The sequence below is a fragment of the Pogona vitticeps genome, chromosome 1, assembly GCF_051106095.1.
Source record: "Pogona vitticeps strain Pit_001003342236 chromosome 1, PviZW2.1, whole genome shotgun sequence".
Taxonomy (NCBI): Eukaryota; Metazoa; Chordata; class Lepidosauria; order Squamata; family Agamidae; genus Pogona; species Pogona vitticeps.
Window position 1 is genome coordinate 296456599 of NC_135783.1, and position 20127 is coordinate 296476725.

Here is a 20127-nt window from a genome sequence, read left to right on the forward strand (position 1 = left end):
AGGGTACCTCGTGGCATGGTCCACAATGGTGAGAATGAACCTGTTCCCCCTCTTTGTGGCCTTGGGCAAAGGTCCCACAATATCCACCCCTATACATTTGAACGGAGTGTCAATCACAGGCAAAGGGCACAACTTTGCTTTGGTCCTGTCACGGTTATTCCCCTGCCTCTGACACACATCACATTGTTTACAGAACTCCTTGATCTGCTTCCCTATTTCAGGCCAGTAAAAATTCTGTGTGATTCTCTGCTGTGTTTTGTTCACCCCTAAGTGCGCAGCAAACATGTCAGAGTGCCCCCTTTGTAAGATCATGGGGCGATACTTTTCAGGTACCACTAGCTGACTTCTGATCCCATCTCCCCCTTTTGAGATATTCCTCAGGGTCTCTCTATATAAAATTCCCTTTTTCTCACAAAATCTCACTGGGGTTGCAGGGGTTAGCTGGGCGTCTGTCACCTGTTCAAAACACTTTTGGAGAGTGGCGTCTGCCTTTTGCTCTTGGCCAAATCTGCTGTTCGTGGTCAAGGTTTCCACCACAGCCTCGGAACTCCCCCCACCTGCTTCCGTCTCGGGCTCGACAGTACCCCCCTGAACTGCCCCCGTGGTGGCTTGTGAGCGTGTAATCACTAGCACCCGTTTCACATGTTCAGCCAGGTCATTTCCCACGAGCACGGCTGCTGGCAGAGTCGATGAAATCGCTAGCCGCCAAACTCCCCTCCAGCCTTGAAAGTTCACAGGGACCTCCGCTACTGGCAGTGAGATCACCTGCCCCTCAATCCCTGCCACCTTCATGCTCTCATTCGGGATTATATACTCCCTAGGAATAATATCTGGATGGCACAGGGTCACCTGGGAACAAGTATCCCTTAGCCCCCTATACTGATGGTCAAGTATTCCTACATCCACCCCTGCGGTTTCAAACAACTGCGAATCTGTTCTCACTAGTAAGCAGCGCTTGACTTCCACAAGAGGACCATTTTCCTCAGCCTGATCAGCAGATGTAACTGTTCCAGATTGAGTAGCCATGGCAACCGGCTCCCTCAGTGGCAAGGAGCTTTGCTCTTTCTGGACACAGAACACAGCTTTTGGCTTGGTTCCACTCAAATCATGAGGCACATTTCCTTTTAGCTGCTTTAATTTCTCACACTCTGAGATTAGATGGCCCTTTCCTTGACAGAAATAACATTTTCTGCTGTACTTGGAGTCTTTCTCATCTGGTTTTGGTTTTCCCTCCAAAATCTGAGGTCTTGGTTTCATGTCTGAGGGCTTCCCTTCACCATGGGCCCCTCCCCCTTGCTGGTTTCTCCCTGGTCCCTGAGAGTACTTGCTGTAGGTTTCTTTAGGTTTACCTATCGATTTCCCCTCACCTAAGGGCTTTCTTATTTGGGAAATAAAATCTGCGATCTCGGCCGCTTCGGCCACAGATTTCGGTTTCCTCTCCCTCACCTGGAACTTCAGTTCCCCATGCAGGACTGAATAAAACTGTTCCAGCGCTATCAGGTCTTTGAGCTGCTGGTAGGTCTCTGTCCCCTCCTGCGACAGCCATTTCTCTAGCAGCCTCACCAGTTGGGCCCCCACTTGGGTAAAAGTCTGCTCTGGTTTCTTGGTGAGTGACCTGAATCTTTGCCTCAGCTGTTCCGCATTTATCCCATGTCTGGCAAACACCAGTTTTTTAAACTCTGCGAAATCTTTCAGCAGTTCCTCTGGCATCTCTGCATATACTTCTGCCAGGCTGCCACTGATTAAAGATCGCATAATGGTCATCTTCTCAGTTTCCCTTACTGAGAAGTCCACAAACGCTCTTTCCACTAGGGAAAAGAACACCTCAGGGCAATCTCCCTTGTGGTACACAGGGAATTTCTTCAGGTCAGTTTTAGACAATTGGCCCCCCTCAGAATCCCTATTGTTATTATTATTCTGATTCATCAGTTCCAATCTTCTTAACTCAAACGCCATCCTTTCTTTTTCCAGAGCAATTTTCTCTCTCTCTCTCTCCATTTCCATTCTCCCCCTCTCTAATTCAAATTGCCTCATCCTAAGTTCATGCTGTTGGGCTATGAGCATTTTCCTGAGTTCTGGGTTCTGTTCTCCCGTGCTCTCATCCTGCACTGAGCCAAATTCATCCTCAGAACCTTGGTCTACCTGTGGGTCTTTCACTTCACCCATTTCTGCCATTTGGCTTCGAGTCAAGGGCATAATCCCCCCCCCCCGAACAGTCTGCTCTCAAAAGTCAAGCCTCAAAATAAAGCGACCACTTTTTTTTTCTTTTGCCTCAGAACCAGCCTTCTACAGATTGCTGCTGTTCTTTCAGCACTAACTTGCAACTGTTGCCAGCCAGAGTCCACCCCCCTCTGCTAGGCCTCTCAGCAGACAGGCTAGATCACTGCTACTTCACTCAGCTTTGCCTCAGCCTTTTCCCCACCAAAACAGGTTGCCTCAGAGCTCCCTAATCTAGTCCCCAATCTGAGGTTACACGTTCTTCCACTAGCCTACCTCCCCGTGAGGTAAGCCTAGAAGATTACCTACGCGCTCTCAGATTGTCCCTGACTAGACCCCCCTTGCTCTGGGCACACTTGCCAAGGCTTTGCTGGACCACTGGACAACTGGACCAGTCGTATCCCACACGCTGGACACCAATCAATGTGACAACCCCAGACCTACTGGGAGATGCCACAGTTTAACTAAGCTGCCACCAACCATTCCCTATAAGAAGTCACACAGACCAGGGATGGATTTTTAACAAACAAAGGAATAAGGTTTATTTAAATAACACACAGGGAAAATAAAATGATCAAGTGAATAAGATACAGTAACGTGGCTTAGTCTCAATCATACATACACCAGTTTGGTTCACACAGAACACCTTTAAATAAAGCACAGACCCTGAACCTATCAGTTCTGGCTACCCATAAAGACACCTGAACCTATCAGGTTGGTACTGACTGACACACAGTAGTACCCTGTCTGACACACAGACTCCCACACCAGCTTCTTCTTCTCAGCTTCTCCTTCAGCTCTCCTCTTCTTTCTCCACACAGGCTCCACATATATATACAGTACAGCCCCTCCTCCTGATGTCCCGCCTTCCACTCCCCATAGGATGGAACTTTCCCTCCAAACCCATGACAGACAGGTAACATCAGTGCTGTATGTAACAACCTCTACTTAGAAAACTTTGAAAAAGCATCACTGTAAGTCAGAACTGATTTGACATGCAATTATCAATTATTCCTGCACAAAACATTCTACATTATATTTTGTTGTTGCTGTTGTTTAGTCGTTAAGTCATGTCCGACTCTTTGTGACCCCATGGACCAGAGCACGCCAGGCCCTCCTATCTTCCACTGGTCAAATACATGTTGGTAGCTTCAATGACACTGTCCAGCCATCTCTTCCTCTGTCGTCCCCTTCCCCTCTTGCCTTCACAATTTCCCAACATCAGGGTCTTTTCCAGGGAGTCTTCTCTTCTCATGAGATGGCCTAAGTATTGGAGCCTCAGCTTCAGGATCTGTCCTTCCAGTGATCACTCAGGGCTGATTTCCTTCAAACTGGATAGGTTTGTTCTCTTTGCAGTCCAGGCAACTCTCAAGAGCCTCCTCCAGCACCACAATTCAAAAGCATCAATTCTTCAGTTGTCAGCCTCCTTTATGGTCCAGCTCTCGCTTCCATACAATGCTACTGGAAAAACCATAGCTTTGACTATGCGGACCTTTGTCGGCAAGGTGATGTCTCTACTTTTTAAGATGCTATCTAAGTTTGTCTTTGCTTTCCTCCCAAGAAGCAGGCATCTTTTAATTTTGTGGCTGCTGTCACCATCTGCAGTGATCATGGAGCCCACGAAAGTTTAATATGTCACTTCCTCTATTTGCCAGGAGGTGATGGGTCCGGTGGCCATGATCTTATTTTTTTGGTGTTGAGCTTCAGACCATTTTTTGTGCTCTCCTCTTTCATCCTCATTAAGAGGTTCTTTAAGTCCTCCTCACTTTCTGCCATCAGAGTGGCATCATCTGCAAGTCTGAGGTTGTTATTTCTTCCAGAAACCTTAATTCCAGTTTGGGATTCATCCAGTCCTGCCTTTCGCATGATGTATTCTGCATATAAGTTAAAGAAGCAGGGAGACAGTATACATTATATACTGTAAGGCAATTCTAAAGTGGTGGCAGCCCAAACAAAACATTATGCCTTTGAAACTGGGCTTCAGGTAAGCACCAAATCTGGCACATTTGTAGCAGACAGTCTGCTCTTGATCTGTGCCAAATTTGGTAAAGTTCTTATAAATTTAAACTTCAGTTTTTAAAAGCCAGGAAATTCATTGTTGAAAAACAGCCACGGCAATTGGTTTGTGTTTGGGAGAAAAGTGATTGACTGATGAACAAAGGAGTCTGGTTCTGGGATTTCCCCCTGCTTCGTGTCTCTTTGTGAACAGTAGTGAGCAGAAGAGGGTATCCTCCAGAAAGCCATCTTGACTGCTGCCATTGGCTATATAGAGCTTGGCATCCTTTTTCCTGCTGGCAACACGGGCACAATATTGTGCAGCTATTTCTTGGTGTTTCGAATCCTGGATAAAGAAGCACAACATCCCACAGTCATAAACTGGATTTTTTTTCAGGGGGGAGTTGAAGAATTGAAATGGACTTTCACGGTCTCTGTACAAACATGTACAAAACATCTCTCTCCTGACCTGACAATCACACAATGCTTTTGCACAGCAGAGCCACTCTAATCTTATGTTTGCATCATGGCAATCATGTGAACTGCACCCAAAGATTTCCATTCTGATTTTAAAAAAACCCCGAGATCCACTCTCTGCTTCCTCCCTCTCTCTGGACTCCTTTGCTAGAAGAGGTGCATGTTTTAAACCCAGCATGCCTGTTTCTACCAGTTAATGTGGGAATGGGCTGTGTATCTCCCTTGCCTGCCCATTATATAACTGCAGGTGAGGTTTGGAGGGGGGAGAGGCAGACTGCTGGGAATGGCTTTATAAGCCCTTGCTATCACTGCGTTCTTTTAATTTCCGAAAGGGTAGATGTACTATTCTGTAACCTATTACAGTAAAAGCATCCGAGTCTTGCAGCACCTTTAAGCTTGGCAAGTTTTATTTGGCACCAGCCTTTGTGGGTTGCAGCCTGAGGGTGTGGGCTCATGAAAACAGAGGCCAAATAGTACAGAAAGTAGGCGCCTTAACCATCCACAGAAACAAGAGTTCTGGGGTGGGTAATATTTTTGTTGGATCACTGAGACGTTACCAGTGAGACAGGCTGTTGAGTTCTTCAGAACTCTTCATTGGTTACAGATGATATAACATTTGGGTTTGACAGCTGCGCCAGATGTGACGGCCATGGCTCTCGGAAACCAGACTGCCAGCACAGTCCGAGGGAGTTTCTGCAGATTCCACATGAGTTGGTGATTTAAAATCTCTCCCCTGTGGAGACAGAAGCCCGGCTTGCCCCCTGTAACATCTGTCGGGGGGGGCTTAACTCAGGGCTCACAGGCCTCTCTGAGGCTTGGGGTAGAGAACGGCTACATCTGCCCTCACCCCACCTCTCATATGTCCAGCTTGGAAAAGTTACTTCATTTGGCACCACGATCCCCATAATTCTCTAACCTCGCCCCCTCAGCCCGGCCTGGAAAGTTCCAGGAATCGTGAGAGGCGTTTCCCCAAGCAGCTCTGCACCTATGAGGGGAGAGAAGCTGGTCGATGCAATGCTTTTATTTCACGCACGGATTCTGCACACCAAGTGCCGCCAACTCTTCGGGGCCGGCCGGCCCGCCTCTTGGGTGCTCGGAGCAGGGCTCTCGTTGCCTCTGAGGGGACCGACTGCTTTCAGGCTGACCCGGGAGGTTCGCCGTCTCGCTCGAGCGCCTCAGGAGGGGCGATCATGTGGGATGAGGCAGACCTCGGTCTCGGCGGTGGGGAGCCAAATACCGGCGGGGCCGTTCAGAGATCGATTCAGAGCCGGGCCGCCTCGCTCGCTCGCCCGCTCTTTCTGGTTCACTGCGTTTAATCCGCTTCCCTGAACGGCCGCGTCGAGGCCGTGAATCAGAGCCGTCCCCCCTCATCCCACTCTTTCGCGCTCTCTGGCGATGTTCGCTTCCAAATCCAACTCCGTCTCCCCGTCCCCGTCCATGGACCCGGCCGATTCGGACGCCCTGGACATCAGCACCAAAGTGCAGCTCTACGGGGTGCTCTGGAAGAGACCCTTCGGGAGGCCCTCAGCCAAATGGTCCCGCAGGTAAAAGGGCCCCGGGGTGGAGGGGCGCCGGCCGAGCCGAGCCGAGCCTAACTGCGGCCGGGCCGGGCCGGGGAACGGAGCGGGAGCCGAGCTGGAAGGGAAGCGCCGCAAGAGCAGGACTGGCTTCGGGAAACGGGGAGCCTCGGGCTGGGCAGGGGAAGCAGGCGGGGTCCTGCAGTCCCGGGGCAGGCTGGCAAAGCCCGGTGGTTGCCGCGGGCAAGGCCGGGGAAGCCAGCCCTCAGCTGCTAAGGCAAGGAGAAGATATGTGTGTGTGTGTGTGTGTGTGTGTGGAGTGGGGTGAGATGGCATTTTTTTTTTAAAAAAAAAAACTTCGTTTTAGACGCACATCGGAGAGACAGTGTGGACTAGCGGTCTCAGTGGTGCTGGAGTAGGACTCAAATGCTGGCTTTGACCATAAAAAGTCACTTGGAGCGACACTGCCCGAAACCAGTGCGCGCGTCTCACAGACCTCGAAAACTTTGCCAGAGTTGCCATACATTAGAACTCGCTTGACAGAACAGCAAGCTGACATGGCACCTTTGCCTGCTCTCCTCAGTGCCCTTCATGGGGGGGGGGGGCGGGGGAGAGGGGCAAGTTGGAAATCGTACTGGGTCAGCTCTGGGCAGAAATCTGCGGCGCCCTCGAGCAGACTCTGGAGCGCGTTAATTGGTGGGAGGAGTTAGTTATATTTAAACCTCTCTTTTTCTCCGGTGGGCACAAGGTGGCACACATAGCTTTAGCCTCACAACAATCCTGTGAGGTAGGCCAGTCCGAGAGACAATGACTTAAGTGAATCTTGAGGCTCATTGGAGACTTGCATCTGGCTCTCCCAAGCCCCAGTCCAGATCTGGAACCACTACTGCACCACATTTTTGCGGCCAGATAATTTTACTGCAGTGTGGTGCTGACTAAGACAAGGAGCTTACTCATCATCCTCTTGTCAGGGAACACAAGAGAGCTGAACAGAAGTTGCACCGAAAAGAGAAGTGTTTGCTTTTGTTTCCTAACATACTGCTAAAAAAATTGTGTGAACTGCTTCCAAAATACTTCTGGCTGCATTGCACATTGAGAGTATGGCAGGGAGGGATTGTGCTGCTCATTATGTTCCAGACAGGATCCAAGGAAACAGTCTTCACTTATCGCTTCTCTTCCAGTTGGGCTGGATTACAACTCCCAATATCCCTTCCAGCCAGTTCTTTGTGGCTTATGGCAGCTGTAGTCCAGCACATTTGAAGAGTGTCTTGCCCTTGCAAGAATGCCTCTGACAACATGGTGAGTCTTACAAGTTACCCAGCCCTGTATGTCATTACTGTACAGGCAATGCAGAAAAATCCTATGGCACAGGGGAATGAGCAGAAGGGAAATCTTGGATTCCCCCTTCTCAGACCTATGTGGCAGGAAATAATCCCCCCCCCCCTGCAAGAGCAGCAGCAGGAAAAGGGGAACAGCCAAACTTGCAATATGAGGGTGGTTACCCAGAGCTGACAGTGTCATTGAAGCGACCAGCATGAATTTGACCCAACTCCGGGAGGCAGTGGAAGACAGAGGGGCCTGGCATGCTCTGGTCCATGGGGTCACGAAGAGCCGGACACGACTAAACGGCTAAACAAGCTGGAGCTGAAGGATGCAAATGGAAGATCTTTGCAATAGTAAAACAGACCACAATGTTTGTGTTTATTCTCTTCCCTCTGCCTGTAAAACCCCCCCCCCCCCCGCGAGATGTACACATGCCTGAAGGCTCCCAGCTCCTTAGGCAACATTGTCCTGGATGGTGTCAAGATAAGAGGTAGCTCTGCTCACAAACAGAAAGATGAAAAACTACATTTCTGAAAGAGTATGCACATGAAATAATAAGAGGTGGTGAGACGGGGAGGTGCAGTCTTGAGAACTGCAATACTTGAGTGTACTTTTTAGAGCTAAATGGAAGGAATTTCTGAGCAGAACTTAGGAAGAGTTCCTTTTTGGGACCATAAATTCTGGAATTCACAACCTGAGTTCAATCCTGATGGATTCAGGGAGTCAGTTTAAGGTTGATTCAGCCTTCTGTGGTCAGTAAAAGGAGTACTTAGCTCGCTGGCGTTTTCCTTGGAAGTGTTCCTTGCCTAATTATATTGTAACCACCCAGAGAGCGCTCTAGCACTATGGGGCAGTACATGAATAAAAACAAGTTTTTAAAAGCTTTAATTAGGAGTAACAGGCATGGTGATGGGCATGGGGAGAGATCTTTAGAGGAATAAAGTGCTGTATGAATTACTGTGTGGCACCATCCATTACTGGGTGTAAAAATCCCATCGGGGTTCATGGTCCCTATCATCTTTTGTTCCATACAATGAACATAATATAAGTTTTGTTCATCTATAATGAAGAGAAATAAGAGCCAAGAAGCTTGACATTTGTAAGCAAATAATGTTCAGAACACCATGGTCATTGCATTTGTAAAAAGAGCCAAAGACTGGCATCTACCCTGTTTGCCTGAAGACCTAACCTAAAAATAAGTCCTAGTATGATTTTTCAGGATGCTCATAATATAAGCCCTAACCCAAAAATAAGCCCCAGTTATGTGAAACCATCACCTCCACCATTGTGCGCAGCAACCAAAAATGACATGACTGTAAAATAAAACATCCCCTTAAAATAAGCCCTACTGCATTTTTTGGAGCAAAAATTAATATAAAACCTTGTCTTATTTTCTGAGAAACACAGTACCCCTGTGAGAGAGAATACTGAAGGACAACAGATTTCTTTGGTGGGAAGAATTTTTTTCCCCTAATGAAACCTCTAACTGTATATGCAACTCCAGCTTCTGAGTGCCATTATTAATTGAACACAGGACTCTTCCAGATGGAGCATTTGCTGTACTTAATATACTATGTTCCACGCTGTTGCTATTGGCATTTTAATTGCCAGCAAGATGACGTAAGGCTTGTTTCAGTTAATATAATGACTTTTCCTGGGACTCCCCTGGCTTTTTTAAAAAAAATCCCTTCAGAAAGCTGGGTTTATTTTTAGTCTCACATTGTTCAGGGGGTGGGGTTTAGTATTGTGGCCTTTTTTATAATGTTCCTGTTTGCTGTGAGAGCTTCCCAGTCCACAGCTTTTAATTAGCACTCTAAACTACTGTAGTTTCCTCTCTCCACCCCCCCAAAAGTAGGTGCAGTGAAACAGTACCAGCAAGGAGGTAGAGTTATTTTATTTATCTCAAAACATTTCTTGGAGATTTCTTACAGAGAAGCATCTTTCTAAAAGAGAGCAGAAGTAGCTTTTCCATTAAAAGAGAGAGAGAGAGAGAGAGAGAGAGAGATGTGGATCCCAGTAACGTATGCACTCCTTCAGCACCAACCAGCAAATGAACGAGAGTAACACTGTTTCTGGAAGTGCTCCCAGTATTATTGCTAGACATTGTCTCTTTCCAGCAGATGGCAGTTCCCAAATATTTAGATGAATAGTGGCGCTGACTGAGAATAATGGGAGGTCAAATGCTGCCCCAAAAGGGGCAATGGGAGTTGTAATCTATAGCAGTGGTTCCCAACCTTGGGTAGTTCCCAGAAACCTCAGCCACCACAGTTGGTGGTGAAGGCTTCTGGGAGTTCAAGTCCAAGAACATCTGGATTAGCTAAGATTGGGAATCACTAATCTAGACAGTCCCAGTTTGAAAACTACTGATTTGTGCCTACGTAGCAAGAACCTGCACTGATTCAAGTTACAGCAGGATACTTTTGTAGCACTTAGAGCAGTTGGAAGTAAGAACCCAAGAAGAATCCGAAGGAGTTAGCTGCAAAGAATACAGAATCAGGCGAGACTACTTCAGAAACAAAGCAACTCTTACAGTTGCCCAGCAGTTGTGCCAAAAGGAATTTTCTACCCATAATTCCAGTATGTTGTCAGCGGTGGATGGGTGTTGGAAATGTCTCCAATGGGGAGATTAAGTACCACATTCCTGTCTGTTCGGCCCCCAGTCACAGTCACCCCTAAAGGCTCTTATTAGTATTTTTTGGGGAAAGAGATATTTGGATTAGGACCCTGGCACAGGGAACAGGAGAAGCTGGTTCCTTTGTTCCACTAGGGCCCTGATCCAGATTAGTCCTGCACCTGCTATTTCTATGGAAAAAAATTCCTGGGAAAAGCTCCATTGGTGATAAGAAGTGCTCCCCATAAAAACAAGTGAGAGGGCCTGTAGATCAGGAATACTGCAGTGCCAAAGGATTTGTCCTACCTCAAGTGGGAAAGGGCCAAAGGATTAACCCCTTGGCACACACAAAGGGTTTCTCCAAAGAGAAAAGAAAAATGAAAGAAAAAGGCAGTGAGATAAATGAACACCATGCTTAGCTTGGTCTTAAATACCCCTGTTGCTGTGCCTTGCCAAATTCCTTTTTGGCATACAACCTGTTTTTTTAGCCTCTACGTGACTAACAATTGCTCTCTCTGTGGTGGGAGAGAATGAAGAGAAAGAAACTAAGATTGTATGAGACCCCAGATTCACAGTTAGAAGCACTGTCATCTTAAGAAGTAAAGGATATTTGTTTATGTTTTTAAGTGGAACCTGAAATACTGTGGGTCACTTTACAACTCCCTCTCCCCAGTTAAAATCTATTCCAACACTTGCTAATGATCCTCCAGCATCCAGTACATACTTCTTTTTACTACAACTGTGACTGGTTGTGTAAACTGGTGCCTTTCCCTCACCAAGAGTGATAGCAGGAGATCCAAGGTGAGAGGAGATGAGGGGAAACAGCAGAAGTCAGAGGAAAGTATCCAGAGAGGTAAGAAGACAGTTCCGATTAGAGGGGAGCACTCGGGACGCAAGCTAGTGAAGCAGCCTATGGTTGATCTGAGGTAAAAGTACTGGTGGAAATGTATTCACGAAGACTTTCACTCTGAGTACTGTCCTCTGAAGATGCCGGCCACAGAGACTGGTGAAACGTTAGGAAGAACAACCTTCAGAACACGGCCAAAGAGCCCGAAAAACCCACAACAACCATACTGGTGGAAAGTTGAGATATTCACTGACACATTGCCCACCTCTGGTCTGATTGAGTCCTAGGACAACGCTATATGCTGAAACCCACCTGTGAATTTCAGAGCTAAACTGAGATGTGCCAAAGGAGGTTTGGTTATCCAAGTGCAGCAGCTGCTGGACCACCAAGACATCCCTTGACAGAGAGGGAAGCGGTCTCCTTCACACCCAAGGGGAGGGGAGGCAGGTGACTCAGCCCAGCACAGATGGCCTCTGTGGTGGGTCAGAACCACTCGTGCAGAGGGTGGCTTCTCCAGCCTGCCCGGTTGCCCAGGAATTTCACCAGCCTCTCCTAGCTGGCTAGCGATCAAAGAAGATCTGGGGGAATAACTGGAGCAGGAAAGGGTGTGTTCATGTGCTTGTGTGTGGGCACTGAATCTATGCACAACGAGACTGACATATATAGGGCTAGCAAAAGAAACATTCTGTAAAAGTGCTTTGGCGTGGGAGTTGGCATACTGAATGAGGGCAGCTTTAAAGTCTTCGTTCAGCCTTTCCCAGCCCAGCCCCCTCCAGCTGTGTTGGGCTATAATTCCCATCATGCAAGCACAGAATGGTATGGTTGTGCTAGTCGGGGATGACGGGCATCATAGTTCACTACAGCCAAAGCAGTTCATATTTTCTTTCCCATTTTCATGTTGCTTTAGGTATATATGAGAAATAATATTATTAAATCCAGTTGTTCATTGCAGAGTAGATCCTCTGACTGAGAGTTTGGTAAGTCAACACTTTCATAAATCACACTGATTCCATGGTAGTTTGGTAAGTCATCACTTATATAAAGACCATTGATTTAACATATCTGTAACAAGGACTAACAATTGATTTTAATCTTGTGTGTTTGAACAGAATGTATGCATGATATATAGGGAGAAAAGAAGAGGGGGTGAAAAAAGTTTCTCACTTCTTCAAGCAGACTCATATTTAAGCCTCTATAGTGGTGTAGCTACAGTCAGGTTAAAAAGAAAGTACACCCCCTTTGAATTCTATGGTTTTATGTATAAGGATATAAGAGAAACAATCTGGTCCTTAGCAGATCTGAAAATTAGGTACATACAACCTCAGATGAACAACAGCACATGACATATTACACTGTGTCATTATTTATTTAACAAAAATAAAACCAAAATGGAGAAGCCATGTGTGAAAAACTAAGTACACTCTTACTGCCATGTGCTGCTAACTAAATGTCCTTGAGTCATAAGCAAATATGACCACCTCTATAAAAGTCAAGGTTTTAGCAGTTTGCTGGTCTGGAGCATTCAAATGTGTGTTAACACAATGTCAAGGAGGAAACAAATCAGCAAGGATTGTAAGGAAACAATTGTTGCTGCCCATCAGTCAGGGAAGGGTTAGAAGGGAGTAGGTAAGTACTAGTACACTGTGCTTTGTTTCTCAGATTCTCAGATCTCAGAAGCAGGATACTTGTGGGAAGCAGCATTCCATTGGCCAGAACAGAGATACAGTCATGTGAAAAAGAAAGTATGCCCTCTTTGAATTCCATGGTTTAATGTATCAGGACCTAATGAAAGCATCTGATCTTTAGTGGGTCTGAAAATTAGTTATATACAACCTCAGATGAACAACAGCACATGACATATGTCATGATTCATTTTACAAAAATAAATCCAAAATGGAGAAGCCATGTGTGAAAAACTAAGTGCACTCTTACTGCTTCCATAGGAATTAAGAGGCTAAGTAGCAACCATGTGTTGCTAAGTAAATGCCCTTGAATAATTGATCATCAGCACGTATGACCACCTCTGTAAAAGTCAAGGTTTTACCAGTTTGCTGGTCTGGAGCATTCAGATGTGTGTTAAAACAACACCAAGGAGGAACATCAGCAATGACAGTAGGGAAATAATTGTTGCTACCCATCAATCAGGAAAGGGTTAGAAGGCCATTTCCAAACAATTTAAAGTCCATTATTCTACAGTGAGGAAGATCATTCACAAGTGGAAAACACTCAAGACAGTTGCCAATCTTCCCAGGAGTGGACATCTAAGCAAATTCATCCCAAGGTCAGACAATGCAATGCTCAGAGAAATTGCAAAAAACCCAAGAGTTACAGCTCAGACTCTACAGGCCTCAGTTAGCATGATAAATATTAAAGTTCATGACAGTACAATTAGAAAAAGACTGAACAAGGATGGTTTGTATGGAAGGGTTGCCAGAAGAAAGACTCTTCTCTTTAAAAAGAACATGACAGCATGGCTTAGGTTTCCCAAGTTGCATCTGGACAGACCACAAGACTTCTCGAACAGGGTACTTTGGACAGACGAGACCAAAGTGGAGATGTTTGGTCATAACGCGCAGCATCACACTTGGGGAAAACCAAACACAGAATATTAGCGCGAGCAGCTCATACCAACTGTCAAGCACAGTTATAGAGGGGTGATGATTTGGGCTTGTTTTGCAGCCACAGGACCTGGGCACCTTGCAGTCAGTCGACCATGAACTCCTCTATATACTAAAGTATTCTAGAGTCAAATGTGAGACCATCTGTCCGATAGGCCAAAATAGGTCATGCAACAGCACAACAATCCCAAACACACCAGCAAATCTACAGCAGAATGGCTGAAAAAGAAAAGAATCAAGGTGTTGCAATGGCCCAGTCAAAGTGCAGACCTTCAACTGAACTGATATCTTCATATTTTAAACCCAGGGCTTACTCCGATGATGGACGTGGTGGCGCTGTGGGTTAAACCGCAGAAGCCTCTGTGCTGCAGGGTCAGAAGAGCAGCAGTCATAAGATTGAATCCACCTGACAGAGTGAGCTCCCATCGCTTGTCCCAGCTCCTGCCAACCTAGCAGTTTAAAAGCATGCAAATGCAAGTAGATAAATGGGTACCACCTCGGTGGGAAGGTAGCGGCGTTCTGTGTCTAGTTGCGCTGGCCACATGACCACGGAAACTGTGTTCAGACAATTGCTGGTTCTATGGCTTGGAAACGGGGGATGAGGACTGCCCCCTAGAGTCAAACATGACTGAACTAAATGTCAAGGGGAACCTTTACATTTACCTTACTCAGATGAGGCAAAAGTTCTGGATCAGTTGGTAAAGGTTGGTGTGGTCTGGCATGAGGGAAGGCAACACTGGCCATGATTCGTCTCCAGATTGTACTGCGAACCTCCCCCTCTTCACACACCGTTTCTGGCCAGGAGATCTTCATCATTCTTCCCCAGAAGTACACTTCCCTAACAAAGTTTTTCCTTTGACTCTCTTTCTTCTGCGGGGAAGTTAATTGATGGCTTAATCAACTGCTTTGGATCAGGGGGCTGTGACTTAAGGATGAATTTCCACTAGGAAGTGCTACAGGGCTAAACTACACAACACACATATATCCTGCAGTGAACCAAGTTAAAAAGGAAACCAGCCTTTGATCAGAGACCAAAGAAAAGCGTGGAAACCAAAGATTTTGTCAGTGATCATAACAAATTACGTAATCCTCATATCGTTTGGATGTTGGGAAGGCAAAGCCAATATGATCACTATTGAATGAGATATAATAAGAAGAACATGTGCTCCATACAAATAAGTCCTCACGTGATTCATAGCATCATCATTGCTAAAAGAAAATAGTGGGGGAGGGCTGCTTCAGCTGTTGGGAGGCTAAACACATTTGCTTCGTTAAAAGCACCACTTTGTCTAGAAATGGGGATATTTTAAAAAGTGGGAATAATATATTTTTTACCGTGGACATGCCTACCTCTAAATATATAAGAAAATAGAAAAAAAATGCTACGGCATTCAGTTAGTCTCTATTAGTGTGTGCCAAGCCTTGATGGGTCTTGGCACACACGTATCAGCCTAGGGGCTGTTGACAGATCTGTTTGCTGCTGTCAGAATCGTTTGCTGCTCTCCTGGTGGTTATTTGGGCTTCCCTGTGTTTGGATTTCAGTCTTGAGGTGTAACCTTAGCTGCCCCTGAAAAAAAATTGTGAGCAGGCAAGTCCACAGGCTGGCCAAGGAGGATTGAAGTTACCGTTTCCCCTTTGCAACCTCCACAGAATTCAAGGCAGTTTCTTTGGGCATGAAACACTTTTTGTTTTTATCCAATTTAGGATTACCATATTTTACCGTGTATAGGACCCCACCAATGTATAAAACAACCCCCTAATTTTCACCCTTGATGGAGGTGGAGGAGCAGTTAATGGGCAACTGCTCCTCCACCTCCGTCTCCAGCTGCTGCTGCTGTCTCCGCTGTCCACCTGATCACCTCCTCCAGAGCGACTGGACTGCCAGCTGCCGGAGCTCACTTCCAGCTTATGTTGCTGCCTTGTGCCCTGCCCTAAGGAGATCGTGGAAGGAGGTGATCTGGCCACAGGAAGAGGCGCCCGAGTGCGCAAGAGTCCTTGCTTGCCTCCACCTCTGCCTCCTCCTGCCTCCACCATAGAGTGTGTCCATATCAAAAATTATTTCACACTTTTTTTCTGGCTGTAGTGAGAATTTCTATCTGGCATGTCGTATTGCTCATGTGGCAAATGAATTCCAGAGAAACCTTTCCCAAAATCTGCAGGCAGGTAGTAGCACCTAATGAGTACCTGAGATGTTATGAAATATACAGTATGATGACCCCGAAAAGCCATAACATAGCTTGTATAAATGCACTTTATCTGCCTGAGGCCTGGCCTTTTAAACTTCATTAAGCCATCAGTGCCATTGTCATCAGCATTCAGGGCTTATCTGGCTTAAAGCAAGGAAATAAATAGAAACATCTAAATTGGAGATTACCATGAGTACCTTTCAGTAATAATAAAATAAATGGCATACACAGGTTTTAAAACAGCATTTATCAGATTTAGTAAAGGCGAACACACACATGTATTTTTTTTTTCCATCTGTGTTCACAGCTGGTACAAATTACTTATTTGGACCACAACTCCCAGAAACACCTAGAATTCTGAACAATATAATCCAAAAATGTAACTTGCCCAAGTTCTCTTTGTTATATAGATCAGCCTTGCAGATGTGTTGCCTTGTAGATGTGTTGGAGCACGGTGGGTTGAGGACAATGGGACCTGTACTCTAGCACATCTTGGAAGTGTCAGTTTTGGAAAAAACAACAACAGTATATTCAAGAACCTTACATAACCTACTGTACAAAAATGTGTATTTCTGAGAAAGAAAACTTTTGAAACTCATTGGCTCTAAGCCCTTCCCCTTCAGCCTAAAGCCTTGTGCTGCTTGCAAAGTCTTCTCCCATGTGGAGTCAGCGAACGAAGTCCACATTTGTTCCTGCTGGGCCACCTCCATACCTCAAGCCCCATCCCTCTTGTCCAAGCCTCGCAGGTGCAGGGGGTGGGGTGGGGGTGGTGAAATGCTTTTCTGCCGCCAGGTTTCACGTCATTTCAGTACAGCTACTCTCATGGCAGCAACAGTGATTTTTACAGAGGTTAACCAGTGGCACAGAGAGGTGCCATTTCATTTGTGGCAGTGGTCAGGGGAAGAGTTTAGTAATGGGAACATAATCCCCATTATGGAGCAAGTGAGGGATAGTGGTGGGAGCAGCTGTAGCTAAATGTTTCTCTACAGATTTTTCCCCACTTTTATTTATTTTTATTTAATAGTTGACTTATATACCACCCCATAGTATTAGACCACTCTGGGCGGTTTACAACATAATTTTGCAAGGGACACCTCCCCCACCCACCCACCCCCAGCAAGAGCTAGGTCCTCATTTTACTGGCCTCAGAAGGGTAGAAGACGGAGTTAGCCTTCAGACAGCTACCTGGCCCTGTTGGGAACTAACTCAGTCCATGAGCAGAGGCTTGACTGAACAAGTACTTCAGTCAAGCCTCTGCTCATGGACTGAACCACTGCACCAGGTGGCTTGCTCTAAGAACTATGGTTCTTAGAATCCCTCACCATTGGCTATACCGGCAAATGCTGCTGAGAGGTTTAAGCACAAAGCATTTGGAGGGCCGCAGTTGCCGCTGGACTTGGCTAGAACACTGAATTTGGGAAATCCAGGTTCAAACTCCCAGTGAGCCATATCACTCTCAAGGGGCCAGCCCCTACCATTCCAACCTCACTTACCCCGTATCCCTTAAAAAAAAAAAAGCTTGCTGCTTATATACTCCCCCATAGGGCATCAAGCATTCTCTGGGCAATTTACAATTTAATTATGCAGGCTACACATTGCCACCTCTGGTGAGCTGGGTACCCAGTTTACCAGTCTCAGAAGGATGGAAGGTTAAGTTAACTTTGATCCGGCTACCTGGGATTGAACTGAGTCGTAAGCAGAGTTTTGGCTGGTCAACAGAAGGTGGACACAGGTCCCTTCCCTTGTTGCTGGAAAATGGTCTTTCTGCTTCTTAGAGATGGGAAGGGGGTCTTAGTAGCAACATGGGACCTTGCAAGGCCCATATGAGGCTCCCTCACTCAGTAATATAGTCCAATCAGACATTGGGGGGGGAATGTTTTGCACTGAGCAGCTGAATGTTGCAATCCTTAATACGCTTAGTGCACTTTCATGCTAGTTTTGATTGTTTCACAAAATTGCTTGTGTAATTATTTTAAAGTTTGCCCGTCATTCCTGGACAGTATTGCTGAGAATCCCCAAATAGGCCCTTTGACTTTGAGGTGGTGGGGGGTGCGATGGTTGGCTAAATGATTGATGGGGGTGGCTGGAGGCATGAATGGTGAAGAGACCAAAGAAAACAGCCACCCAGGAAGGACTTTCTGGGAACATGAATCAAGAGCGACCTTATTCTGATTAGACAGAAAAGGGTTGTCCTTTGCCACGAGTGGGAATTGGAATCACTCTATAAAATATATCAGCAATTAACGGCAAGCCAGACCCATCACATAAAGAAATATTGGGAGCTGCAAACCTTTCAGGCTCTTTTTGTAGCTGTGAATAGATTCCAAACAAATTTGCAGCCTGGATAATTACATTTCACTTTAGGCTTCCAATCCCCAGACAGTGTCAGGGGATTCCAAAATTCAATTTATCCTGCTTTCGTAGCATTGCTTCCACACAGGGTGAGAACACACTGGAGAACAACATAGTACTCCAGGATATGACATCCTTTGAATCTTAAGCTTCCATTCAATTTCTAGCCCTCAAGATTTCAGGACAGGGTTTTTATAATGTATGGACAGTACTCACTGGGGGATTACACTGTGCAGGCTTCCAATAGCTGTGTGATGTTACTTGTGTGGGACAGAGGAATATATTTGCATATACAGCATGAAAGTACAAAGTTGTGATCAACTGCATGTTAAAATTTGATAGGATATCTTAAGTTACTGATACTTCTAAAGATTTTGATCCTCCTTTATCTGGATCTCATCCAGCTTTCTGTAAAATATGTTCTGCATAGAGATTGAAAAGACAAGGAAATAAAATAATGGTCTGCTAAATGTTTCTACATATTCTATCCTAACAGTATCTTCTTGTCCTGAGTATATGGTACACATCAGGACTATCTAACATTATGGGACACTCATTTCTTTTAGAACAATCTATAGGTTTTCATAGTCCACTTAGTTAAAGACTGTGCTATGAACTATAAAGCACAAACTGATTTTCCTTCAGAAATTCTTTCTGAATAGTAGCCAAACTATTTTTGCAGTATGGTCTCTAATGCCTCTTCATTTTTTGAATTTCTGTTGAACATTTGCCATTTCTCCTATTGGGTATAATTTTCTGTTTTAACATCTTGATCACCACTTTGCTTGTGTGGGAAATCAATGTAGTAGTTATTTAGGTACCCAACTCTTTGGCATCTCCTTTGCTTGCAATTAGAATGTGTATTGAAGATTTTCAGCCTGTTTACTACAATTATTGACATATGTTTGTTAGGATTTAATAGATTCAGCCTCTCTAGCTTGAAATATCTTTGTTAGTATCCCATATACTGTAATCTTAGTAATTTATTCCATTCTGTGGCTTTGAGAAGAACTTTTACTTTGTTTTCTAGAATACCCAGTTCTTCTTCTAAAGATTTTTATTTATTTATTTAATGAAATCTATTATCCTTCCTCCATTACATTCTACGTTGGGGTGGGTAATCTTGAGGTCTGCAGGTCTACATACACCCATCTCTGGAGTTTGGTCGGTTGCATCCATTCCCATTAACCATACCTCCAAAATACTTTCTTTACAAAAATGGAGGGACGGGGTTTAACTGAAAAAGCCTCATCTGCCTCAACTGGCCAAATTGTTTTTTAAAAATTAAATGAAGGGGGAGGGCAAATTCTGAGAGCTACTTAGAACATGGCAAAATTCCCTTCGCCATGACCTTAAGGGCACAGTGAGACTTCTGTCCACCCACCCACCCTGTTGGCCTAAAGGACACAGTAGACTTCTGGCCTTAATCATAATGTTTAAAAATTAACAATTTTGGGTGGGTGTTTGGGAGGATACATGTTGCCCACCTCGATTCTGAAACCTAAGAGGATCAAATTGTTAATTGAAATCATAGAACTGTGAAACATAAGGGTAATCTGCTCTCAACAATTTGCAATGAGGCAGTTTTTCTCAACTCCTGCTGGCAGGTTTGCAAATGTCATCTTAAGCAGAGGGGGTGTAGTACCCATTGTTAAAACTACCTAAAAGCCCAACAAGAGCAAATGAGTAATGTAAGCACCTCCCACAACATTTTCTACTGGCAGATATCCTAAATGTGGGGAAGTACTTTATACTGGGATTCTACTGCTCTATACAGAAGCTAATGTTTATTTCATTTGTTCTTTTTTTTCAGGTTCTTTATGATCAAGGAGAGTTTTCTGCTGTACTACGTTGAAAATGAAAAGAAGAACTTTGAAAACAATCGGTACTTTAATATCCACCCTAAGGCAAGTACTGGGCCAGCCCCTCTGTTAGGCATAGTGGGAAATGTGCCTCAAGTAGCAAATGCTGGATGTTATAAGTG

The 20127-nt window shown here is 45.3% G+C and overlaps 1 protein-coding gene across 1 annotated transcript in view; it reads left to right on the top strand.

The window, feature by feature from the left end:
- The first annotated feature begins 5838 nt into the window (after window positions 1–5838).
- Window positions 5839–20127, top strand: part of PLEKHD1 (pleckstrin homology and coiled-coil domain containing D1) — a 42772-nt gene continuing 28483 nt past the window's right edge. Inside the window, exons 1-2 of the mRNA XM_020788522.3 lie at window positions 5839–6233; window positions 19957–20050. Of these exons, the coding sequence (XP_020644181.3) occupies window positions 6085–6233; window positions 19957–20050 (243 nt within the window). The 5' untranslated portion in view covers window positions 5839–6084. The remainder of the gene's footprint in view (window positions 6234–19956; window positions 20051–20127) is intronic.